This window comes from Meriones unguiculatus, chromosome 17, assembly GCF_030254825.1.
Source record: "Meriones unguiculatus strain TT.TT164.6M chromosome 17, Bangor_MerUng_6.1, whole genome shotgun sequence".
Classification (NCBI taxonomy): domain Eukaryota; kingdom Metazoa; phylum Chordata; class Mammalia; order Rodentia; family Muridae; genus Meriones; species Meriones unguiculatus.
The window spans coordinates 98,862,988-98,889,614 of record NC_083364.1 but is presented as its reverse complement, the minus strand read 5'-3'; the positions used below and the strand labels follow the sequence as shown (position 1 = coordinate 98,889,614).

The 26,627-nt window shown below is 45.5% G+C and overlaps 1 protein-coding gene across 3 annotated transcripts in view; it reads left to right on the top strand.

The window, feature by feature from the left end:
* The first annotated feature begins 281 nt into the window (after positions 1–281).
* Positions 282–26,627, top strand: part of Fam3b (FAM3 metabolism regulating signaling molecule B) — a 31,799-nt gene continuing 5,453 nt past the window's right edge. Inside the window, exons 1-6 of one of the 3 annotated variants that reach the window (XM_060370839.1) lie at positions 283–413; positions 5,197–5,340; positions 13,625–13,714; positions 20,246–20,369; positions 24,673–24,731; positions 26,414–26,464. In XM_060370839.1, coding sequence (XP_060226822.1) covers positions 395–413; positions 5,197–5,340; positions 13,625–13,714; positions 20,246–20,369; positions 24,673–24,731; positions 26,414–26,464 — 487 coding nt within the window. In that variant the 5' untranslated portion in view covers positions 283–394. Of the gene's footprint in view, positions 414–5,196; positions 5,341–13,624; positions 13,715–20,245; positions 20,370–24,672; positions 24,732–26,413; positions 26,465–26,627 lie in introns of all 3 variants that reach the window. The other 2 variants (XM_021654838.2, XM_021654839.2) reach the window with 2 other exon arrangements.

Below are 26,627 nucleotides of genomic sequence, written 5' to 3'. Positions count from 1 at the left end.
AATACTAAATAAAGGTCAGGGATGGTATTGTTAAGGGGAGCCTGGTCTTTTCTTAGCTGCAGACTCTGCTGTGCTCTCTCTGAATACATTGGTTCTGGCCCCTGGTCATCTGTAGGCTCAGGTGAGCAAGGTACAGAGCCTCCTGCTTCTCAGATGACCCTGGAGCTCGAGGTGCTACCAGCTTTGCAGCCACACCCACACCTGCCAGCTTGCTAGCTGCCCCTTGAACCTTCCTGGCCCATGGATCCTCCCATTTGCTGGGAACTGGCACGCCCTGTCTGCCTGCCCTACAGGCAGTCCCATTCTACAGGCAGCCCAGTCAGGTAGGCCAGCCTCCACAGGTCCCTGGGAATTGCAGACAAGAGCAGGGTAGGAGGAGAGCAGTTCCTGGAAGATGCGTCCAGTTGCTACAGGTGAGTGCCATGCAGCCAGACTTGCTTTGCCTGGGTGGAGGGGGCAGCACCCTTTCCCCTCCCTAACTGCCAGGCTGAGGCAGAAGGGTGAAGGCTCTGGTTAGGGTCACCTCTGGTGGGAACAAAAATCTGGGGTGTAAGGGGTAGGAGCTGAGATTTCTGAGAGGGCTATTCCTTCCTCCATCTCTTCTTATTACCCAACAGGGGTGGGTTGTGTGTACCTTCCTACCTATAAAGTAAACTTCAGGTGAGGCCAGGGAGGGATGACCAAGATGCCTTTGTCCCTGGGGACTGTCAGACTTCCTAAGTGGAAGGCCTAGAGCCAGCACAGCTGGGAAGAGTTGGCTGCTGGCTGGGGTTAGGAGAGGCCACCAAGATTCAAGTTGACTGGCTTTGGACTCTATGGAAAGTGACAAGGACAGTGAGACAGCCCCTTTTGGGGTTTACTTGGGGGGAGTGAGAAATGGGAGCCCCTGATTACAGATGATCCTGACAGCACCAAGCACCCTCTCACAAGCCTGTTCGTATTTTTCTCAGAATACTTGATACTGTTATGAGACTTGGGAAGACTGTAAAGGGGGGGAAGAAAGCTCAGGGTTTTCCTCAGCATTTGAGTCTCTCCGCTGCCTTCTGTGGACAGAGTTCTGTCATTCCTCACCTCATTCACACTGTGAAGAAGCCTGCTCCCCTGAGGGCAAGTGCCAAGGCAGCCACAAGAGGCAGGTGCTGTGCAGACATAGCAGGCTGAGAAAGGGGACGTGCCCTTGACTTTCCTTTCAGGCCCCTTTCCTGCCTTTGCACCAGCCCCAGCACTGATTAGGTGTGCTGTAGAGTGAGTGGGTGGAGGTGCATGTGCATATGTGCATTAAATGAACAAGGTCACACTCATCGGGACAGAGTTCTGTGATTTCTTAGAACAGGAGAACAGGTCCATCCCTGTCCCTGACAAATGAACGTAAATTGAGCACATCTCTCATGCGGGGCTTTATTCTAGTTTGTTTGGAAGAATGGTCTCACTATCGCCATACAGTATGATTAGAATAACTAATGTTTTTCTGCTACATATAGAAGAAGCTGGAAGTTACCAGTTGCTTTCTCTCACCGGCAGCCATTTTCCACACAGCCCTCGTGACTCACACAAGAGCTATGTGGTCCTTTCATCCAAAGCGTTCAGAGAATTTCATGGTTGTACTTCCCCAGCAGGTGTGATTGTAAGGGGGGGACTGTGTTACTTCCCTTGATGACCTAAGGATTTGCAATGTTCTTGGAGTAGACTTTGTCATTGGCTCATCTGTCTAGCCTCAGATTTGTTCTCACTGGGCCGGAAAAGCTATCAGGATAATGTCCCCATGGGGCCTGCTGGTGGGTGTCTTTTTCCTCACCTGGGGTGTTGGCAAGGTGGGTAATGGTGGCACTTCCTGACTAAAAAGCTTCAATGGACAGGACAGGGGAGGCAGCGGGCAGCAAAACCAGCTGAGCCCCAAAAGATCAGTCTTCAGCCTCAGCCTTCCTGGCTTGCCAGGCCTAAAAGGCATGGGTGTGGCCAGGGACTTGGATGAACGTTGGCAAGCACTAGGGACAACAGCTTCCTTGTCCTCAATCAGATTGGAAGAAACCCATTAGCAAGACCAATGATCTCCCTCCAAGTGGGTCTGTCATATTACCTCTTCTTGAAAAAACATCCAGTTGGGTCAGGTCCTTCCAGATGACATCATTTTAACTTAACCGTCTCTTTAAAGATTCTGACTTCAAATTCGGTTTCGTTGTGAGGTCCTGACAGACAGAACGTCAGCACAGAGATTTGGCTGCTGTTCAGCCTCACTGTGCTTGGGGCATCCAAAGCAGTTCTGTTTAGGGAGTTATGATAATTGGCAGCCCCTGGGTATGAGAGAGAGGTGAGCCCTAAGATCTTATCTATAGCATTGATGGTTTTAGGATTACCTTTTGTGCTGACTCTTTAGTTAAATGGCCAGGATTTAGAGGCAGTGGACATCTGACAGTGAGGATGAGGCTAGAACACACATGTGCGCACACATATGCACAGGCATAAATGCAGGTACACACATTTGCATAGAATACACATTTCCAAGGACAAAGTACTTTGATACCAACTTACAGCCTCCTGGCGCCAAGTGCTGGCCTTTACCCCCAGGCTTCTCTGGGTAGCAATGGGCCCAAAGTGCTCACCCAAATTGATGGCTTTATCACCATATGAGGAAAAGACTGGGCCCTGGTTATAGAACCACAGAAAAGTTCCTGGACTCTGTTCTTTCTCCCTTGCCTTTAAAGCTGCTGGATCTTCTCCCACATGGGCAGTCATCAACTCAGGTTCCTGGGAGCCACTTCCCAGAGTCTCTGGGCTCCCACCTTCCAGAAGCACCTTCCCTGTGTTCAGCTCAGGTGCCAAGCCTGTGTTCCGTCTGCCAAGGGTGGGAACTGCTGCAGGTGTCCCAAGCATAGAGAGGCTGTGCCATGGCTTCCTGGAGCGATGGTAGCGGCTGAATTGTGCCCAAATTCCTGTGCACCATTCCATTGGTGACTCAGAATGGAACTGTATTTAAAGCCTTCAAATGAGTTCAATGAGCTCATATGCTAACAGGACTATGTCTTTTCAAGAAAAGGTGGTCCGAACACAGACACACTCAGAGGACACAGCGAGAAGACACAGTCTACAAGCTGGGGTTGGGAGCGGGAGGAACTGGCCCTGTGACACCTTGGTCTTGCCCCCAGCATCTCCTATCATGAATAAGTGTTTCTTTTGACACTTGGCCTGCACGGCAGCCCCAAGATATGAGTATTCTCCACCAGTGTGAGGTTTTGTATCTGCTTGTACCCTCATACCCACCACTCCTTTTCTTCCTTTGGTGGTAGACTGGTCCCCCAAAAGTCCTGGCTTTATCTGCCTACCCCAGAAATGGTCTTGGCTCTTAATTTTGCCCTCTTCCAACCAGCCCCATGCAATAAGACAGACTGTTGCCATCCTGGAAGCCAGTGACTGCAGCTTCTACCCAAAGCACAGAGTCCTGATAAGAATCTAAACTGAGGCTTGTTGCTTGCCCACAGGCAGTCCTGTCATGAAGTAGGGTCCTCCTTGGGAGGGTGCCTGGCTTTTCCTACATTCTTCATTTTTTTTCCTCGTCATTTGTTCAGGTATCTGTTCTTTACCTATTCCAAAACTAGCATAGAAGCTCCTGCTCAGGCGCTCTTATGTGAGTCCGGGAGACCCTCCGAATGTAATTTCACTTGCCAGTTTTCTTTTTTTTTTGGGGGGGGGGGTCGAGACAGGGTTTCTCTGTGTATCCTTGGCTGTCCTGGACTCATTTTATAGATGAGATGGGCATCAAACCCAGAGACCCGCCTGCCTCTGCCTCCCTGAGTACTGGGATTAATGGCATGTGCTGCCACCCTCAGCTCAATTTTCTTTTTTGTATAAGAACTAGGATGAAATTGTTCAGATATTACCAGTATGTTAAAGGTCTGTCCCTGCCTTTGTACATATTCTACAGCTGTCCTAGCACACAATCTGCCCCAAAGAGTTTTCTAGGACATACTGTCCACAGTTCCAGAGTACACAGTGCCCACCATATGGAAAGGCCTGGTAGCAGGAGCATCTTGACTGGTAGTCAGGAAGCAGAGATGGGGAGGGAGAAAGGGAGAAGAGAGAAACAGGAAATAGGGTAACAGTAGGAAACAGGAAGTAGATAAGCTATAAAATTTCAAAGTCTGCCCCAAGTGGCATACTTCCTCCAGCAAAGTTCCCTTCTGAAGTAACCTTCCCACACTGGACCACCAGCTGGAGGCCCAGTGTTACACACACAACGTGGGTGAGACATTCCTCACTCAGATCACATCTTGTCTGCATGGGGCTCAGAGCTATCCTGACCGCTGAGCTGACCTGTGGAGCACACAGTTAGAGAGCTTCTCTTTGAAGCAGGGAGAAAACTCGCTGGCAAGTCTGAGGTCCTTTTGTACTAGTGACTGACAAGCTGCAGCCTGTGCTTTCCTGTAACTCCTCCAGCTTCCACAGCCCCTTCCCTGCCTCACTCTATCTTTTCCTCATTGCTCCTCCTTTCACCTTCCATTTCTCTTTCCATTTATTTTGGATGAATCAGACCTGTAGCACCAAGGAAGAGGGACATGCCTTCCTAAGAAATTACTCAAGTGCTTATCATCTGTGGCTTCTGTGGATAGGTGATTTTGATAGCAAGCCAGCATACAAAGGTCTATGGGGACCTCCTACCATCAGGATCCTTGAGTGTCTACAGCTCTCTCTGAGGCTATGATAACACAAGTGTGGGACTTCCAGCATGAAGGTCAGCTGTCATCCATTGCATGCTCAGGGTCCCTTGTCATGTAATTTTTTCCATGATTGAAAAATAACAGTTTTTTTTTATAACAACAGAACTGAGTAAGATTACCCTGTGATGATTCTATTCCCACTCCAGGAGCAAGCTCAAGGCTGAGCCTGTCTTGCAAATGCCATGAGTGGAGTTAGCTCCTCAGACTCACTCACTCTATGAACAGAACAAATGTGAGGAGGCTCTGAGACCCAGAGCAAAATCAGTATAGCCCCTGCTCTAGAAAGCCTCCTTGTCTGTCTGCATTGTCCGCCTTCCACTGTAAAGCCCATGGGGCCCTCATGTGCCCACTTCTTTTTACCAAAACCTGCCTTGCTGGGAGTCTGGGCACCAGAAATGGGTAGGGTAATAGACTGTAGAGTAGATGTCTGTGTGTCCATGTTGGTAGTTTGTCATCTCTAGGAACTCCTGTCATCTGTCTCCAGGCATTGTCAAGGCACTAGTGTTTATTTTCTCCTCCCTGTGCGCCTGGTATTCTGGGTACCTGCTTGCGGAGCTCATTCCTGATGTGCCCTTGTCCAGCACTCTCTACAACATCCGAAGCATTGGAGAGAGACCTGTCCTCAAAGGTGAGTACTACAGCTAGGCTCCAGGAGCTGGACCAAGCTGGATGCAGAAGAGGGGAAGGGGAGAGGAAGAAGGACTCTGCAGATGTCCACTTATACAGGCTTCACAGCATCTTGAGGCACATGCCACTGATCATGCCCACAACCAGTCTGGTCTCAGGCTGCACAGCTATGGCCACCTACAGCCTCACTGAATGATCCTTTTGAGATCCATCCCAGCTTTCTTTCATGGAAAGCATGTAGGTCTTAGGTCTTAATTCCGGAATCTTTGTTTCCCTTCAAAGGACTATTTTCCTGGTCTTGCCATGAGAAGTGGAAGTGACTGAGCAGGCATTAAAGAAATGGGGTGGAGATGGGGGGTCATAGAGAGATGTCTCAGCAGATAAAGCACTTGACAGACAAGTGTGGGTCAGAGTTTGGGTCCATGGAAGCCATGTAAATGCTGGGTGTGTGTAGCACCTGCCTGTAATCCAAGCCTTGGAAGGCAGAGACGGGGTCTCTAGAGTAAGCTGGCCATGGAGACTAGCCGCTTTCCTAGGTTCCAAGTTTGAATGCCTCTGTTACAGAGAATAAGGTAGAAGAATGACCAGGTGGATGATTCCAGGCATTAACGCCGGTCTTCTATACTACATGTCATATGCACCCACACACTTGGGCTCACATATGTACATGCCACACACGCGGGCATAGTGGACTTCTAAGACATTCTACTGGAAAACGGGACAAGGCCTTAGGGTGAAGAGGCTGGAACGAGGTCATCCAGGGAGAAGCCATGTAAGAGCCAAGGAACAATTTCAGTTGGGAAATGTGGTCAGGGGATAGCAGAGTAACGTCTCAATGCATCAAGAGACATGGCCAAGGCCATGAAGAAGCGCACTTCTTCAAAGCATAGGTGACTAGTCTGTTATGCGTCTGGGACAGAGTGCTAGAGCTGGGGAGCCTAAGGACAGAAACACGAGGCCACAGTGTGGAGGCACAGCTGATACAGGTAGGGGCAGATATGGCACCTGCTTTGTAGTTTATGGATGACATCTAACTGAGTCACGGTGCTCTCTATTTCTCGATATCTGTTTTATTTTACAACATTCATGCCAGGAAGGAGTGTGTTTTCTTAGAAGGAAATGGGTGTTGCCAGTTTCTTTTTTTCAGTTATTAATTCATTTTCATCTAGGGCTATACCACTCTGAATATACCTAGTCTTGTCTGGTCACAGAAGCTAAGCAGAATCAGGCCTTGGAAAGTACTTAGAGGAAAGATTAATTACATTTTTTAACTCCTTCCCTCCCCCCAAAAAAATAAAGGGACCTAACTTGGACTTGACTCTCACTGGGTGTTTTGGTTTTCAGTACAATTTTTGTATGGCCTTTGCCTGTGTCTCACCTACTTCCATATCCATGGTGTGGAGGAGCCTGGCACTGCCTGTCAGCGAAGGGCATGGAGGAACATAGAACTGTGTTGTCTCCTTCATTTCCTTCAGCTTTGATATGTGCTTTCAAGCCCAACCTTCAGATGTCGCCTGGTAAGCCTGCCTTGACCAAGGGCTCCTTAGAAGAGTGGTATCAGCTTTTGTCACCTGGAGACACTAGAAACCCAAATGTTATGTCTGTAGTCAAGATGGCTGTGTGTTGGTTTGTTCTTGATGTAGAGACTCCGCTAGGAAGAGAGGCCTGACTATGCGGGAGAGAAATCATTCTAGTATTAGCACAGTTAGAGCTGGGTGCGGGGAAAGCATGACCTGTGCTCAGGCCTAGCAGGTGCTCAGTGTTAGTGTTATGACATGCCAGGTGGAGCAGAGTTCAAGGAATGGCCTCACCCTAAATGTAGGCACTGAAGCCCCTTGGAGCCCCTTCGAGGGCCCCTTCATCTTTCTCTTGTACAGGCAGGAAGGACTGCCTGGCGTTGCCAGAGGATCAGGCATGGAGTTGAGGCCCTTGGACCTGCATGGATTCTGTAAGGCAGGTGACTCAGAGCCTCCATCTGTGGAAGTGACCACTGGGAGTGACCTCCCCTAGAGGACTAGCACTGAACACTACAGAAACAAACCACTGAAGAGAAGGCCACAAAACCACGAGTTCTGCATTCTGGCTGGAAATAAAAAGCATCCCTGGAAGTACCTGATGAAGATCCCTTGTGTTTGACAACATGAACTTGGTGTTCATTGACCAGCCTCCTGTTAAGCCTAGCCTAAGCCTGTGTGACCATGTGCTAAACAGTCAGGAGAGCAGAAAGGTACTTCAGATAGACCTGGATGGATGAGTGTGAAGGGGTCCATAGGTGGGGAGAGCTGTTATGCAGAACACAGAAGGCCTGCTGGGGTCTGCAGGACACAGAGAGCGCATACCTATCACAAGTAATGCTTTCTGGAAGGCACCGGAGTGTCTCCTGCTTCTGATAGGTAGATTGGAACCATCTTGTTTTACAAACCTGACCAGAGGACCCAGGGGCTTCCCTTATTGAGATTTCTTTGAGCCTCAGCCAGACCTTAGCTTGCAGTTACCACCAGAAATAGTCTGAAAACTACTTAGCAAGAGTGGGGCTCTGCCTGTATTCATTTAGTCCCCTTTTTCAAAATTTAAAAATATTTATTTACTACAATTTGTTTTGCATTTAATTTAATTCAAAAAAATTGTTTTAAATGGTTACTAATTTGATTACCGGGCTTTCTGGTTACTCTCTAAAATTTTGCATTTGAGGCCAGCACTCCACTGTCTCCTCCCAATCTAGCCCTGCTCCATACCTCTGTGACATAATAAAACTGCTTATAGCATGAGAGAATGACCAGGAGTATTTCTGCACACACCTACCTTAGATACAGGAGGCCATAGAGGTGCTCAGAGGTGATACTTTGGCAGTGAAAAGCAGTAAGCACCCTGCCTTTGTGCCGGGGGCTGGTTATAATGCAAAGATCACTGTGTGGGAAGGTGGGTGTGCTGCAGGCACAGGTGGGAGGCAAATAGACATTGCTCGGATGATAGCCAGGTGGCTGCAGGGCTTTGGCAAGCTGGATGCCATCACAGTGACGGTAAATGTGTAGGTGTTCTTTTGACTCCAGGCTATTAGAGCTAGAAGCTTGGGTTCTAGCAGTCACAAGAGCTAGGCTTGGCTAGCTAGGCCTCACCCCAACACATCAGTTAAGGAGACAATGCAAATGATTTAAAAAAGGCAAAGAGAATATTTATTCAACATGGTAGTTACACAACATCAGTCTTATGATGGGGTCCTTGATTATTTGGAACCGAGTTTTGTGTAAGGTGAGAGGCGAGGGCCTAGTTTCATTTTTCGGCATCTTAAATACAAGTTCCCAGTACATTTGTTGAGGATACTGTCTTTTCTCTAATGTGTATTTTTGGTATCTTTGTAAAAAATCAGGTGGCTGTATAAGTGTGTACTAATAGCTAGGTCCTCAGTTCTAACACAGTTTCATTCATCCTGTGCTAGTACCATGCTCTTTTTAAGACCATGGTTCTAGCTGGGCACAATGGTCAACTGCCAGCACTCAGTTAGGCAGAGGCAGGCAGATCTCTGTGAGTTTAAGGCCAGCCTGGTCTACAAAGTGAGTCTAGGACAGGCATGTCTCAAAAAAAAAAAAAAGGAAAAAAGAAAGTATAACTTGGGTATAACTTGAAATAAGGTGTGGTAATACCCCTGCCATATTCTTTTTGTTTTCGCTTTCTGTTTTTGTTTTTGTTTTTGCTATATTATTTTATTAGTATGTGTGTGTGCCCCTCCCCTCCTCTTCCCTCCTTTCTCTCTCTCTCTCTCTGAATCAGGATGTAGCTCTCAGCTGCTTCCCCAGCGTCTGCTTCCATGCCACCAATCTCCCTGCCATGATTATAATGGACTAAATCTCTGAAACTGTAAGCAAAGCCCCAGTTAAATGCTTTCTTTTATAATAGTTGCCTTGTTCATGGTGTCTCCTCACAGCAATAAATGAGTATCTAAGACGGGAAGTTTTAATGCCATTTCCAGACAGGTATGGTGTAGGTAGTCATAGTCTCAGTGGAAGTGTCTGTATCTAGGCCTTCCAAGTAGGGCAGCAGTGTTGGGCTGCAGGGAGGCAGCTCCAGATTGAGTGGTCTTCCTGTGTTTTCTGTCTCCTTCGTCTGGGCACCACCACTAATGCTGAATCCTGGAGGACCACAGAGACACTCACTCAGTCCTGCTTCCCAGGCCACTTTCCTTTGTTACCTCATCAGAGTGCCTGTCTGTGCTCCTGTCTAGGACTCCTGGCTGTGGCTGTAGCTGCTAAAGCTCCTCACTCCATCTCTTTCATGTTCTTCTGACCTTAGATAAGAGTTTAACAAAGGCCACAGTGGCACTGCCTATGGACAGCTACCCAATCCCATCCTCTTTGTTTGTCCTAATCCCTCAGTGTACAGAGAACATTGTTCCCTGACTGCCACTGCAGTCGGAGGTACAGTCCGCATTCACCATTGCTGATATGTAACAGAGCAATTTGGGAGCCCAGTTCTGACTGCACAGTCTCATGAAAGCAGTGACATGATGGCCGTGGTGGGAAAGTTGTTGCTACGTAAGCAGGAAGCCCTGCTGTTGGTGTCTCTGCTGTACACTGAAAGAATATCATCACCAGTTTTCCAGTGACTTTCTAGAATGCCTCCTAAACGCTAGAGTTATTACCCTCATTACTGAAGGAAGCTGGAGCACACAAATCAGGGACTTTTTCTGAAAGACAGATTCTTGGATCCCACACCAGGAAGTTAAAAAGTCCGTGGGTCTAGGGTTGAGTACAAGAACCTACGTTTATTGTGATTAACTTGGCCTCAGAGAGGACGTGTGGGATGAAAAGAAAAATTTCATGGGCTTATTTGGAGTCCTGGAGACAGCATTGTCTTTTGAGAGGCAGGCTGGAGTTCTCCCCATGCCAGCTCCCTGCCTCTGGCTCTGGTAAGAGATGCAGTGTTAATGTGGGCCAGGGACCTTAGCCTCTGCTCATCCTGTTGGACTTTAGCTCATAGCTGTCTTGGGCAGGAACAGGATTCAGAGGAAGCACTGAGGCTGGGTGAGGTCCTTGATGACCCCCTGCACTAGCGGGGGGGGGGGGGGAGGAGGGGGATGGAGCTGTGGATCCTGGACTGAGGAGCAGAGTTCTTTATCCACACAATGTCACTCTGTGCTTCCAGGGAAGGAAGACACAGTCCATTGAGCATACTACTAATGAAAAAAAAAAAAAAACCCAATAAAACAAAACCAAAATATACTGGTTTCCTGCTCCTTCCCAGGCCCTTTGAGAAAACAAACAGCCACCTTTGTGTCACTCTGGTCACTACTGCTGCGTGCTTGCAGGGACTCTGAGGAAAATCAAAGGCCTGCCTTGCAGAAGGTTTTCCTGCACATGTCCATACGGAGCAGCACGAACATGAGATGGTGGGCTAGGGCATCTGAAGCCAGGCTACAGAAGGCCCCAGCCATGTATGAGATCCTGCTCCAGCTTCTCACCCTGTAGATGGTGACCCAGCTGCCACCAGGGAAAATTTTAATGTTAAAATCTACTCAAAGAATGCAGGGAGAGAACAATCAGAATGCATCATAACATGTATGAAATTGTTAAATCATAAGCTTAACTTAGAAAAAGCTCTGTCATAGACATGTGAAAATTGTTTAAAAACAGTAAAAATCTACTGTTAGTGATTAATGAATTTGAAAGTGTAGAATCTTTACCCCAAGTTAGCGTTTTAATTTTCTGTGTAGAAGTGGTACATGCTTCCAGGCTCTCCGTGGGTGTCAGCCTTCAGGGAGGTAGCTAAAAGTCTGTGGTCCAGCAGCAAGGCCACTTTCTATCTGTCCATTTCTCACCTCTTTGTCATTCTCTGTTGCTAGTCTCACAGGAGGAGGACTCACATGGATACCTCTTGATGTCTACATCGGGGAGATCTTGTGGGTCTGTGGCTGGGTATAGTGAGCAAGCAGAGTCTTGTCTGTTTGTTAGACGGTCACCCCACACTGCCCCAGAGCCACACCCCAAAAGAAGCCTCCTTCCCCATGCCATCTCAAAAACCCTTCAAGCTGAATGTCCTTCCTTTCCACTTCCTGTGCATTTCTCCGTCCTCAGTTCCTCTTGTTCTCTGGTTTTTTCCCCATGTTTACTCTGTATCAACTGGTTCTTTCCTCCACCTCTTGACCTATGGTTGACTTTATTTAATCCTGTTTATAATATTCAGCAGAAAGCTCTTGGATTAAAGGTATATGCTAGGGCTGAGTCACATCACAACTAGAAACAGGTTTTTCCAGTAAACAACACAATCTTGGGGTTCACAGTGTGATCAAATATCCCACAACACTTGGTGCTAGGTGCTATGGAGCCAGAGTTCCCAGATGACTAAGGGAGGTGGGTTTATGAAATAGGAGCAGGGATGGAAACTCACCCAGCTGGCCATTCAGCCTCACAAAGTAGTTTAAATTTTTAAATAAATCTGAAGTAAATTGACTTGCAAATGGTTTGCTGCTATGTTTACAATGCAAAATATATTTTAAAGACCCAGTGTGGTGCCTCACACTTTTAATCCCAGCAGAGGCAGAGGGGGCAGGGGCAGGGGCAGGGGCAGGGGTTAGGGTTAGGCAGGGGCAGGGGCAAGGGCAGGTATAGCTCCCTGAATTCAAGATCAGCCTAGTCTACATAGCAAGTTCTAGGCCAACCAGTGTTGCACAGAGAAGTCTTGATTCATTATCTGTATGTGGTAAAACTTATTTAATGTGCTTATTGACACAGCCCTGCAGGCACAGTTAAATTATAAAATATACTGATTATGTTATAAACTTTTTCTGCATTTGGGGAAAGATGCTCCTTTGCTTCCATGTTCTTTCCCTGTTACCCTGGGTTTTAATGACTACTTTAACTTCTTGCTGCTTTCTGAATGTTTTGGGGCTTACAGAGCCAAGATCCTGGAACAATCAGGCTGATCCTGCCTTTCTTACTTCTGGGAGGTCTTTGCAGGGCCATCATACTCAAATTGCTTGCTTATATTTTGCAGCTGTATTTATAACCAACTGAAACTACGTTCTGTGGTTTCTTTCCCTGCCTCTTGTACTAATTGGCCACATTGCTGTTGTCCTATGTCTCTCCTCTGGGACCTGACAAGTGTATGATGCACACAGGGCTTCTCTTTGAATAACCATTAGGGTCAGGGGTGTCTCCCAATAACTACAGCACATTTATGGGCACACACGGTGTTCATGCATGGCCCATGCCCACTTCACAGCCAGTAGAGGAGACTCTGTACCCAGCAGTCAGGGTTGTGAGGGAGGGGGAGGTGTTCGTCTCCAGCAGTGATCCACATGCCAGTTGTTGGAGGCACAGCACAGTCCGTAGGTAAGCCAACACACCTGCTGAGCCATCAGCGTGCTAAAGGGAGAGTGTGTTCACCTCTGAGGGACCATCTCTGTAAACTGAGTTATATATGTAAATGTTGTGAAGTTGGAAACCAGGAAGTACGCACTTTAAAACAGTGTGTTCCTTGCAGTTAAAGATATTCTGTTCCATGTGTTTTCAGACATATATTCAAGGAATGAGTATCATTATTAAACCTTGAAGATTGTTAACTAGGGGCTGGGAGCATGGCTAAGTGGTAAGAGTGCTTGCTATGCAAGTAAGAGGACTTGAGTTCAAATCTCTAGCACCCACACAAAAAGCTGAGCACAGCTGGGCATATCTGCAGCCCCAAAATTGCTGAGACAGGTGGATCCCAGAAGCTCATTATCCCTTAGTTGTGCCAAAGCACTAAGCTTCTGCTCATTTGTGAGACCCCTGTCCTAAAGGGCTGAGACAGAGCAGTAGACACCTAGGACCTCCTCTGACCTCTGCATGTCCATGTGTGGGTGTTTACCCGCACACCCACAGGTATGCACCACACACATCTTTTTAAATTGTTAAATGCACTGGATTGTTAAAAATATCTAGAAATACTGGAGAGATAATGTCTATATGACATCTTTTCATATTAAGAGTTGGATAGTTGGTCTAAAGTTGTCTGCTGGAGCTGGACAGGAGAGCCACATTCAGTATTGTGCTTGAAACTAAGATTAACACAGCATGCTGTTTAAATGTGTTTAATCTTTGTCCCAGCTCCACAGATGCCTTTTCTGTGCCTGGAGAAGTCGAGAAGGACATGCTTGCAAAGGTAGAATTAGAAATTCCTCCTCAAGAGTGAAAATGTTTAGGATTTTTTCGTTTATAAAAATCAGAATCTGTAGGAAGAGAATTAGGTGGTAACTGACTAGAACACTGTCCTTTTTCCGAGGTCTCCTGTTGTTCCCTTCTTTCCCTTTACAGTGGATGGGCACCTCGGCTCGTGCTGTGTGTTCTTTGCTGCTGACCTTCACTCCAGCTCCACCCCTGGTGCTCTCGTGTTGCTGAACTCAGGTGCTCATGTATACACAGATAAGACTGACAGGTGTTCCTGCCTTCAACAGATGTTAACAGAGCAGCTACCAGCACTGCCCCTCTAAGGTGCTACGATATGAGTGGACACTAACATGAAATCTCTCGTTCCCTGGAGAAGTTTTAAACAGCAAAGGAAACTGTAGGCTAGAGTTAACAAAACACAACAAAAAGACATTGTGGGGTTGCTGATGTGGGGCTGGACTAAGCCTAAGGGTCAGGCAAAGAGGAGCCCAGACCAGGCACTGCTATTTTCTCCTTTTGGGGACAGAGGACTATGGTCACCAAGAAGCCATGTCTGGGGCCAAGTCCATCAGGCACACAGCAGCACACTGAGCATCACGGCAGCTCTCTGAACTTGACCTGCTTCAGCAGCTTCTTCCAGGGACAACACTGTTCACACCATCACGGCTCCTGCTCCTTTAAAATGAGTATTACCTTCATGCACCTCTGTGGCAGAGGTGTGGGGGTCCCAGGACAGCTTTTGAGAGTCGAGTCTGTCTTTCCAACATGTAGGTTCTGGGGAATCAAGCGTAAGTCCTCAAGCTAGGCACCAAGTTTCTTTCCCCTGCTGAGCCTTCTCATTGCCTTCACTGGCTCCTTTCAGTAGACCTATTAACTTTAAACTTGAAGCATAAAATCTGGATATGGTGGCAAATGCCTTTAGTCCCAGCACTTAAGAGCCAAAGGCAGCTGTACCTCTGTGAGTTCGAGGCCAGTATGGTCTACAAAGCAAGTTCTAGGACAGCCAGGGCTACACAGAGAAACCATGTCTTGAAAAAACAAAACAAAACAAAACCCCAAACAAATACATGCACACACACACACACACACACACACACACACGCACACACACACACACACAAAGCAATGTAAAGTCTGTATGAAGCTGTGGTTACAGTGTGACATTCTGATCTGTGCAGACACTGTGGGGTGGCTAACTGGAGCACAACAACAAATATTTTGGCTAGAAATTGTTTACATGTTAAGAATACTTGAAAGTGGCTCCTGTAGCACTTTTCAAGTGTATAATACATTGTGTTATTACATCTCATGGTAAATCTTTTGATCTGACAATCTCAGCTGTGACTCACAAGTATTCTTTGACAAAGCTAGTCCAATCTCCCTCCCACACTCTTTAATCTGCCCAGGCTCTGGTGACCACTGTTCTGCTCTGTTTCTTTTGAGTTTCACTTTAGACTACACATGTGAGCAAGGTTTTGTGGTATCTGCTTTTCTATGCTTGCCTTATTTCATTTAGCTGGATGTCCTCCAGTTTTTCCAAAGTGATGGGATTGTGTCCTCCTTTTTGAGGCTGATAGTATTCTAGTGCATACAGGCATCACATTTCATGTCATAAGTATTCCGCAGTAAACACAGGAGTGCAGATTCTCATTAGATACTGCACTCATCACCTATAGAAACTCCAGAAAGATGCAGGAATGGCATTTGGATTCCATCTTGGCCACCCCTTTGCATGTCTTAAAATCAGGTTTAAAACCTCACTTGACATTTAACTACTGGGGTTCCTTATGTACTTTGAACCTTAGTCCTGTATCTGATGACTGGTCCAGAACTATTTTCTGTTTTGTTGGTTGTGCCTTTCTTTCCTCTGTCTACTTTCTCTTCTGTTGCCTGTGCCTCTGTGCTTTTGAGGTCATTTTTGAAAAGTCATTGCCTGGTCAACATGATTACAACTTTTCCCATGTTTTACAGTTTCTGCTTTTATACCCAAGTCTTTGCTCCATTTTGAGTTCCTGCTGTTGTGTAAGATAGGAGATAACTTGGTTTTATCCATCTATATGATAATGTCTATTTTGTAACACCATTTATTAAATAGTCTCTTTCTTCTCTTTGTGTCAATTTATTTCTGCCAAAAATTGAAAGACTGAATGTGGAGGTTATTTCTGGGCTCTCTCTCCTATTCCATTGGGTGATACTTTGTCTTTATCATGTTGTTTCGATTGCTAAAGCTTTGTAATACAATTTACATACTACTTTTAGGTTTCTTTGGCTGTTAAGAGTCTTTTGTGAAAGTGCCAGATCTGCCTCTTTTGGTTATATGCCTAGGAGTGGGATAGCTGGATCCTGAGGAAGTGCTATTCCTAGTTGTCTGATTGATTGATTTCCAGAGAGGTTGTACAAGTTTACATTCCCACCAGCAGTGGAGGAGGGTTCCCCTCTCCAGAATGTGTTGTCACTTGATTTTTTGATCTTGGCCATTCTGATGTGTGTAAGGTGAGAAATAGTGCTTCCTCAAGATCCAGCCATACCACTCCTAGGCATATATCCAAAAGAGGCTCAAGTACACAATAAGGACAAACCATGTTTGTAGCAGCTTTATTCGTAATAACCAGAAGCTGGAAACAACCCAGATGCCCTTCAACTGAAGAATGGATACAGAAATTGTGGTACGTCTACACAATGGAATATTACTCAACAATGAAAAAGAAGGAAATCATGAAATTTGCAGGTAAATGGTGGGAACTGGAAAAGATCATCCTGAGTGAGCTATCCCAGAAGCAGAAAGACACACACGGTATATACTCACTCATATAGACATATAATATAGGATAAACCTACTAAAATCTATACACCTAAAGAAACTAAATCTAGAGGGAGGACTCTGACTAAAATGCTCAATCCCCATTGTGAAAGGCAAAGAGGATGGACATCAGAAGAAGAAGAAAACAGGAAACAAGTTAGGAACCTCCCTCAGAGGGCCTCTGAAAGGCTCTGCCCTGCAGACTATCAAAGCAGATGTTGAGACTTATGGCCAACTCTTGGGCAGAATGCAGGGAATCTATGAAAGAAGTGGGAAATAGATCTGGAGAGGACAGGAGCTCCACAAGGAGAGCAACAGAACTAGAAAATTTGAGCACAGGGCTCTTTCCTGAGACTTATACTCCAACCAAGTACCATGCATGGAGATGACCTAGAACCCCTGCACAGATGTAGCCCATGGCAGTTCAGTGTTCAAATGGGTTCCATAGTAATGGGAACAGGGACTGCTTCTGACATGAATTGATTGGTCTGCTCTTTGATCACCTCCCCCTGAGGGGGGAGCAGCCTTATCAGGCCACAGATGAAGACAATGCAGCCACTCCTGGTAAGACCTAACAGACTAGAATCAGAAGGAAGAAAAAGAAACCCTCCCCTACCAGTGGACTTGGGGAGGGGCATGCGTGGAGAGGGGAAGGAAGAGAGGGATTGGGAGGGGAGGAGGAAGGGAACTAGATGGGGGATACAAAGTAAATAATGTGTAATTAAAAATAAAATTAAATAAAAATTAAATAAAAATTACAAAAAAAAAAGAAAAAAGAAGTCTTTTGTGGTCCCATATAAAATTTCTGTTTTTCTTTCATTTTACTGATTGATTGATTGTATGTGTATGTGCCTGTGAGCAACACATGTGCAGAGGTCAGGGAAAAACTCCAGGGAGTCAGCTTTACCTTCTACCCTGTGGTTCTGGGGACAGAGTCCTGGTCATGGGGTTTGACAGTAGACAGCCACGCCCACTCAGCCATCTTGCTGGCCCTCCACATAAACTTTCTATTTTGGTGAAGGATGACATTGAACGATTTGTGTCTGTGAATCACTTTGAGGAGTATGCATATTTTCAGAATATTAATTGTTCTAATTCACAAATAGGCCATGCTACTTACAACTATTTTTGTTTCCGTTTCTGTTGTATAGTTTACAACATACAGGGTATCTGCTTCCTTGGTTGAATTTATTTCCAAGTATTTTACTGTTTTATAGCAATTATAAATTAGACGTTTTCCTCAGTTTTTTCTTGGATAGATTATTGTTAGTGTACAGGATGTATGTGTGTGTGTGTGCATTTTGTGTCCTAAAGGTTTACTTATTTGTCAGTTTTAACAGTTTTTCATGGAATCAGGTGCTCTCTCTCTCTATTGGATCATGCCCATATCAAACAGACCACATCAGCTCCTGTCTTATTTTGACTTTTCACTTTCAATAGATGTGCTAAAATGGAGTAACTAGTTCCTACTTTTAGAGAAAATCTCCCAGCTCTGACTCTTGACTCTCAACACCAATGCAGCCCTCACTGTGCTGAGCCCACCTATATTTAATCCATTGAGAGTTTATCATAAAAATGTTACATTTTCTCACGTTTCCTCCTCCCCTTATCTATTGATACCCCAATGGGGCCTGTTCCCTTCATCTTGTGTACATGTTCTCGTGTTTATTGACTGGAAGTGTTGAAGCACCCTTGCAGACTGAGGAAAGATCTCCCTTTGCTGTGATGTGGCCCGTCGGTGTGCTACTGCACTGGTCTGGTGATATTTTGTGGAGGATTTTGTGTCTATGGTCCTCAGAGAACTTGGCTTGTAATTTTATTTCCTGGCAGTGTCCACATCTGGCTTCGGTATCAGGTAATGCTTCTGTAATGGGTTTGGAAACTCCCTTATTTAGTTTTCTGAAGAGTTTGAGAAGGACTAATATACGGGGCCTTTAAATATCTGCAGTGGAGAGCCGTCTGGTCCTAGGCTTTTGTCTGATGATGGACTTTCTATTAGTGGTTCAGCCTGTTAGGAACTAGTTTGTTTGGTTTTCTATTTCTTCATGGTTTGGTCTTGGTAGGTTGTAAGAATGTATGGAGTTCTTCTAGAGCCGCCCCGTCGTGATCTGAGGACTGTTTATCTGAATAGTAGTCCTCTGGCCTGTGGCACCAAATTACCCTTCTTTAGTACATGACTTATTTGACTCTAACCCCTCTCTCTTTTTTTAAACTCTAGCTTTGGGCATGCCAATTTTGCTGCTATTTTTTTTTTTCATAAAATGAGTCTTTACTCCATTGATTTTTTCTGTTACTCCCTAGTCTTCACTATTTCACCCCTTTCTGCTCAGATCTGTCTTATTTCTGTCCTTCTACCATAGGCTTAGTTTTCCTCCTTGTTGTGGTTCCCTGAGGTAAATGCCAGGGTATTTACCTCAGAGTCTCCCTCTTCCTTCACGTGGATGTTTTTGCTGTAAACATCTCTTTTGAAGTTACTTTTCCTGGATTCCATACATTTTCGTATCTGTTTTGTCTTGTTTTCATTGTCTCAGGGTACTGTCTTATTGATTGAGGCAGAGTCACAATCCAAAGTACAGGCTGATTTGAACTCACAGCAATTTCTGCCTCAGTCTCCCAAGTACTGAGGCTGCAGGAGGCATACTGTCCTAATAAGATGTTTTAGGTTTTCTCCTTTGCTATGCTCAGGACTCTGCTGTTTAGCTTCCGTGTATTTCCACAGCTTCTGAAATGTCTCATTTCTTGTTTCACTATCATGTTGTCATAAAGCATTTAAAACATTGTAAAAGATTAATTTTTTTTATTTTTATTTTATTTTATTTTATTTTTTTTTAGCCAGTATGGTGGCAAATAACTTTAATTCCAACACCTAGGAGGCAGAGGCAGTGGATTTCTCTGAGTTTGAAGCCAGCTGAGTTCCAGGACAGCCGAAGTTGCATAGTGAGACACTGTATCAATTAATTAATTAATTAATTAATTAATTAATTAAGACAAGCCAGGCACTGGTGGCTCACACCTTTAATCCCAGTACTTGGGAGGCAGAATCAGGCTGATCTCTGCGTTCAAAGCCAGCCTGATCTACACAGCCAGTTCCTACACAGCCAGGGCTACACAGAGAGACTCTGTATGGACAAAAACAAAACAAACCAACCAAACAAAATAACGATAATACAAACAAATAAGTAGATGGAAACAATTTTTTTGTGTATGGGTGTTTTGCCTCTGTAAATGTGCATGCTCCATGTGGGTACAGTGCCTGTGGAGCCAGAAGAGAGCATTGGATCTTCTGGAACTTGAGTTAAGGGCTATTGGATTGTGAGCTTCCATATGGGTGCTGGGAATCGAAACTTGGTTCTTCCCAAGAACAACCAGTACTTTTATCTACTGAGCCAGTTCTGAAGCCCAAGGAAACATTTCAATATTCTTTCAATCTTCTTAACTTGGCTGAGTCTTCTTTTCTTCTCTTACACAAGCTCTTCATTGGAGAATGTTCTAGTGGCTTCTGGTGTTCTGGCAAAGGTCAAGTATGGAAAATGTTCTCTGTGTGGGTGAGAGAGAAGCATGCATTCCGTTGCTGTGGGGTGGACATGTTATGTATATCTTCCAGGGTCACATGGCCTGAAGGGTGCTTCATGTTTGTTGTGACCTGAAAGCTTGTGTCTACTCATGTTTGGTATGCTGTGAGCTGCAGGCAGTGATCCTAACATCTTTGAAATGGCTGCCCAGGCTCAGTACTCAGGCTCAGTACCAAGGCTCAGTACCCAGGCTCAGCATCCAGGCTGTTACTGGAAGACAAAGTCAGGCAACATCAGCCATTTGTCTTAACAAGTGTTCCCAGGATCCAAACTGCTGCTCACTTTGCTTCTAGGGTTTCCCTACCACACAGGTCCTAGGATGGAGCTGTTGGCACTAGTGCCACACAGCGGTCACTTCTGAGAAGGGCTGTAATTGTCTTGTTCTTGTCTTTATAGCTCCAGTCCCCAAAAGGCAAAAATGTGACCACTGGACCCCATGCCCTCCAGACACCTATGCCTTCCGGCTGCTCAGTGGAGGTGGCCGAGACAAGTATGCCAAGATCTGCTTTGAGGACGAGCTGTAAGTACTGTGTGGAAGAAGACATGTGTGTGCTTGGCTGTGTTCCCTCTGCTCCCTCCTAGGCCATACCTGCATCTTCTTAGCCTCTGGCAAGCCTGAAAATAAGGGGAGGGAAAAGAACACCCACTGTGTTCCTGGAGAAGAGCGATGAGTGTCTCTGAGCTGCATGTGTGCTGGGTTTGATTTTCATGGTCTCTTGAGGGAGGTTCCCTGTAGTTCACCAGTGAGGCCTCCCAGGCTTGGACTTTTCTTTGTAACAAGTTTTGGGCTTTTTGTTTTATTTTATTTTATTTTGTTTTGAGACAGGATTTCTCTGTGTAGCCCTGGCTGTCCTGGAACTCACTCTATAGACCAGGCTGGCCTCAAATTCAGAAATTCGTCTGCCTTTGTCTCCCAAGTGCTAGAATCAAAGGTGTGCTCCACCATGGTCCGATTTGTGAGAAGATTTTAACTACAAACCCAGTTACTTAGTAGAAACACAGGGATTTCCAAGTCATCCCTTCTGGAGAGGGCCCTGGTGGTTTTGAGCAAGCTCTGCTCAGTAGCCGGTGCTGCTCATCTTCATAGGTGGAGCCTATGCGTCTCCAGAGAGATGTTCCTTTAGTGATATGCAAGGTGGAAGCTCAGGCCTGGATCTTGATTTGCTCAGAGCTTTTTCATATTACATTTAAGATATTTTTACTCATCTCTTGTCTCAGCATTTGCTCCTGTGTATTCTGTTTTATTTTATTTAGGCATTTTGGGAATTTTTAAATAAGTGTATTTTGAATTCTTTATTGTGTTTGACAAAGTGTGTTTCTTTTCTCACTGCTATGATGAACCACTTGAGCAAAAGCAGTCTCAACGAGGAAGGATTTGTTTTGGCCCACAGTTTGAGGGCACAGTGCATCAGGATAGGAAGTCAGCGGAACTGTCCTGAAGCGGCCAGGCAGTCTGTCACCTGGAGAACAGTGAATGCTGGCGCTCAGTCGTGAGGCTCCTGGAGGCTCACTTCCTGCTTTTTATTGAGCCTTTTTGTTTCTCTGTTCCTGATGCTCCACAGTCTACTTTCTTTTTGCCACATTTCTTTCTCTAACTTTTACTGTGGACAGAACTGTTTTTTTTTTGTTTGTTTGTTTGTTTTTGTTTTTTTTTCTGTCACCACTGTTCTCTTCTGCTGTGTCTAATCTTCCCTTAAAACCAACGATCAACTATTGCTTTTAGATTACCATGTCATTTTAGTTTTTAAACTCATTTCTCTTTTTCCAAGTGAGCCTGACATTTTTCTTTTTCTTTTTCTTTTCTTTTCTTTTCTTTTCTTTTCTTTTCTTTTCTTTTCTTTTCTTTTCTTTTCTTTCTTTCTTTTCATCTTCTTCTTTTTCTTCTTTTTTACTTCCAATTGAAATTTTCTGTTTTCCCCACTCTTTTTGAATGCATTAAGTGCTGTTATCTCAGAGTTCAGTTGGCTGGCTGGCTGGAGCCTCTGAGTCTACCACTGTTGTCTGCTAGCTCATTTGGCGTTTGCTTTTGTTGACTTCTTTCCTTGTGTCAGCTTCTTCTGACAGTGTGCCAGGCAGCACATATGAGAATTTCTTTAAAAATAGCAGCAAGACACATAAACACACACCAATCAGTTTTTCATCACTGTAATGGATACCAGAAACTAGATGGTTTGTGGTAGAAAAGAACTCTGTCTCATAGGTCAGGAGGGTCAAGAGCATAGCGAGTGACTTTACAATAGCTGGAGCAGACACAGACATTGCATGGTCAGAAGCCAGAGGCACTCACACAGCAAGATGGGAGTCTCTGTCTTATTTTCTCACTTGCCGTTTTCAGGGACTCAGAGCTATGGCAGATCAGGATGACACAAAGACATTATAAATGGCACTGTTTTGTGGTTTGCCTAGTTCAATAAAATGTGGGCTAAAGTCCACAAATTCTGGCTTTTGTTTAATTTCTCCAAACCTTTGTGACTCTGAGTAAGATCTGAGAGATTTGGTATGGCCCTCTGTTTGCCTTCAGACTTTTGTCTGCAAGGCCCCACGGCTATCAGAGTACTGCTCACTTCTCCAGGCCTCCTCTGAAAGCAGTCAGTGTTCCTGCCAGGGCAAAGGTCTCCTTCAATGTTAGACTCACCCCGCAAGGCCTGTCTTCAGCTGGTTGTTGGCAGCATTTCAGGGCTCTCTCTTATCCCGACAGATCTTTTTTTTTTAATTTTTAAAAAGGTTTTATTAATTACACTTTATTCACTTTGTATCCTCCAATAACCCCCCTCCCCTTCTAATCTCACCTTCCCTCCCACTTCTCCATGCATGCCCCCCCCAAGTCCACTGATAGGGGAGGTCTTTCTCTCCTTCCTTCTGATCCTAGACTATCCGATCTCATCAGGAGTGGCTGCATTGTCCTCTTCTGTGGCCTGGTAAGGCTGTTCCCCCCTTAGGGGGAGGTGATCAAAGAGCAGGCCAATCAGTTCATGTCAGAGGCAGTCCCTCTTCCCATTACTATGGAACCCACTTGGACCCTGAACTGCCATGGGCTACATCTGTGCAGGGGTTCTAGGTTATCTCCATGCATGGAGATATGCGTCTCAGGAAAGACCCCTGTGCTCAAATTTTCTAGTTCTGTTGCTCTCCTTGTGGAGCTCCTATCCTCTCCAGATCTTACTATTTCCCACTTCTTTCATAAGATTCCATGCACTCTGCCCAACAGTTGGCCATAAGTCTCAACATCTGCTTTGATAGTCTGCAGGGCAGAGCCTTTCAGAGGCCCTCTGTGACAGGTTCCTAACTTGTTTCCTGTTTTCTTCTTCTTATGTCCATCCTCTTTGCCTTTGGATGGGGATTGAGCATTTTAGCCAGAGTCCTCCCTCTTGATTAGTTTCTTTAGGTGTACAGATTTTAGTAGGTTTATCCGACAGATCTTTTTAAAAATGTTTTCCTCCTCATCCCCCACTTCCTCTGGGGGTTAGGGCTACCCAGGTTTTTACAACTGAGGATGGAAGTCCTTCCTTGCCTCTTTTTGGATACTCATAGACTATTTTCCAATGCTTAGATAGCACAAAGCCATGAGGCTCCTGGAGGCCTTCAGTTAAGCATGCCAGAGGCAGAATAGTGAGGCACTTGTTGCTCACCTTATAGCTTTGTCATGAAGGACAAACTGCAGATTCTCTTCATGATGCTAGTGGGTCTTTTGATGCTAACCTCAGTAGAGGTTCAGGATATGCACATAATTGTAATCATACAACACAAGTTCAAACATGTTTATACACATGTGCAAATAGACACAATACATGCACATATGAATGCAGAAATCTGCACACATACAACTTGTATACATACTACACATAACACACTTATGCACGTGTGTATACACATGAATACATACAGACATACCACATATATCCACATATAAGTCACACATCCCACACACATGCACAAACACTATCCCTATGATCTCCGATGACAATTACCATCTCTAGGAAATAGTTTAGTCTTCCTGGGTTTCAGACACAAAAAGTAAATTTAAATTGCATTTGATATTGACATTTCATTTTTTAAACTGACAAGCAAAAATGGCCTGGAAAGATGTTTCAATGGTTAAATGCACTTACCGCTCTTCTAGAGGACCTGACTTCAGCTCCTAGCACTCATGTTAGATAGCTCACAGCTGCCTTTCTCTCCAGCTCCATTCTGTACCATCTTCTGACCTCCTCAAGCACTGCACTTATGTGCACAGACTACACACCTATTAAATAAGAATCTTTTAAAAAGAAAAGCAAAAATCAAGTGATGCAATATCAAGTGTTTATTAACGAGATAAGCAGGGCTGGACCTGGTGGGTGGGTGAAAGGGTGATGAAAAGTAGGCAAAGCCTGCAGGTCCTGAGGTGGGGAAGGAAGTTGAGAATGAGCGAAGAAAAAAGGAGATGCGAGGAAGCCCAGCTTAGAGGAGATCTGCCATCCTCTCTCAAGACTGTGAGACCAGGCATGGATTCTTAGGGCCTGAGAGGGACTCACTGCAGAAGCCTTGGTGAAGAACCTTCATGTCTGGCCTTTGATCCAGATTTTAAGGTGAAACGTAGTTTCCAGGCACCCAGGAACTGAATCTGAATCCTGCAGGTGTATAGAGCAAGCGTGGGTAGTTTGGGGGAGCAGTACCAGCCACTGCATACTGTGGAAGGGACAGCAGGAATGAGAGGGGGTGCCACGGCCCTGAGCACAGGCCTATTGAGGGAGGGCTGCAGGGAAGGGAGGGCTGATAGTGAGGGAGGGCTGATCACGCTGCCTAAGTAGGAGCTCCTTGATTGACTCTCATTCACTTTTTAGACTATTAGGAGAGAAGGTCGGGAATGTGGCAAGAGGAATAAACATCGCAGTTGTTAATTGTAAGTGGTACTTGTGTTTCTCAGGAAATCCCTCAAAGCCTGAAATAGTATTTCCACAGAGACCTTGATGTTTCTTTTAAAAAGTCAATATGTGTGTATTCATATGCACAGTCATCTGAGTATGGGCACACATATGTTACAGTCTATGTGGGGGTTAAAGAGCAACCTCAGATGTGGGTTCTCACTTCGCCCTTTCCTTGGGATCTCTTCTTTGGGTCTCTGTTTTTGTTTTGTTTCTTTCTTTTTTTTTTGCCACTGTGCACCACTAGACAAGCTGGCCAGTGAGTCTCCACCTCTCATCTCCACACAGGATTACTGGGATTACAGACACACAGTTCTGTGTCAGTTTTACACAAGTTTTTTGGAATTTGAACTCGGCTCTTCATACTTGCAAGGCAAGCATTTTATCCACTGAGCCAGCTCCCCAAGCCAAGACCATGGGTTCAACACATAATGTCATATCTAGGTCTACATTGTAATGAGTTCTAAGATGATACAGCTGTTTAATAGTCTTACTCTACAAACCATTTATGGTTCAACAACAACAAAATAAGCAAAAACTGAATCTAAGACTTTTCTATTGAGGAAGGGCAGGCAGAGAGGACACAGTGAAGCTCAGATCCACACAGGCCCTGGGGATCCTTTTGCTCTCGGAGCTGGGGAGCGAGTAGAGGGAACCAACACTGACCAGTTCTCTCTGGCTGCTGTGGGCCATGGGATCCTGTGCAGGATGCATCAGCCTCCTCTGGGATGGTAGTAATTTTAGGGGTCCCTTGCAGTAGGAACCACAGCAGGTGAGAAAACAGGGGTCATACAGAAAGCAGCCAGTGACGGTAGGGCGGTGGGGCAGGACAAAACACTCTCAATTAGATGACCCCTTTGGACACCTAGTGTGACGTGGAAATGTCTGGAGGGCTCTGATAGTTAAAAGGGAAAGAAGAGGAGCTTAAGATCCTGTAGCTGACACAGACCAGAGAGTCCTAGAGAAGTGGCCAGGTACCTTCTCCCTGGTGGAGGTGCTCCTTGGAGGTCAGCTTATTGCTATGTGACTTCCTCGGGAGAAATAAAAACTTCCATTCACCCCAAACAAGGAAGGAGCAGATAGGCCAGACACAAAGCCCAGTGGGTCTAGACTGGTGACATAAATGACATAAATGAATTTGTTTGGGCTGTTCACTGCAGCCTGGGTGACTCACAGACAGCCTTGCCACAGCTATTTCCCAACCCTCTGCCTACCAACGTCCTACTTTATAGGCTCGCAGGCACAGCAGCAAACCCAGTTCAGCCCTCCTCTTAGTGTTGAAGAGGCAGAGGTGGCTGCAGGCTCATACAAACTGGGGTGCTAAAACTAAGCTCAGGTTCCATGTCTCCGTGTGCCCTGACCTTGCTCTTACAGTTCTGGTTTCAGCAAACACTGACCATGGGAAGGACGACTTGCAGCCTATAGGAAGGACAGCCTGTATTGCTGCAGGTTGGGATAAAGATAACCATAAGATGGAGTTTCTCTGGCCAGAGTTTGGAAGAATAATCCCATCACACAGCCCTTCTTCAGGCTAGGGACCACTCTATCCTATTTCCTCCAGAGTCCCTTAGAAGAAATGTGCCCAAAATGGCAGCTAACACTACAGCATACACTCGGTCCCACGAACTTTCTCTTAAAAGGCTGTTTCTCTTACTTTCAGATGAGACTGGGAAGGTGTTAGCAACAAAGTACTTTGATATGTACGAAGGTGGTAAGAAAGCCTTTTCTGATTGAAATGAAGACTGTGTAGACCCCATGGGGAAACTGAGGCATGGCTTGATGAAGAAGTAGAGTTTCTTTGGCCTGTGTTTATCATATGTAGGTTCGGTCACAGTTCTGAGTCCTGTGCTCTAGGACATCACCCTTGGGACTGA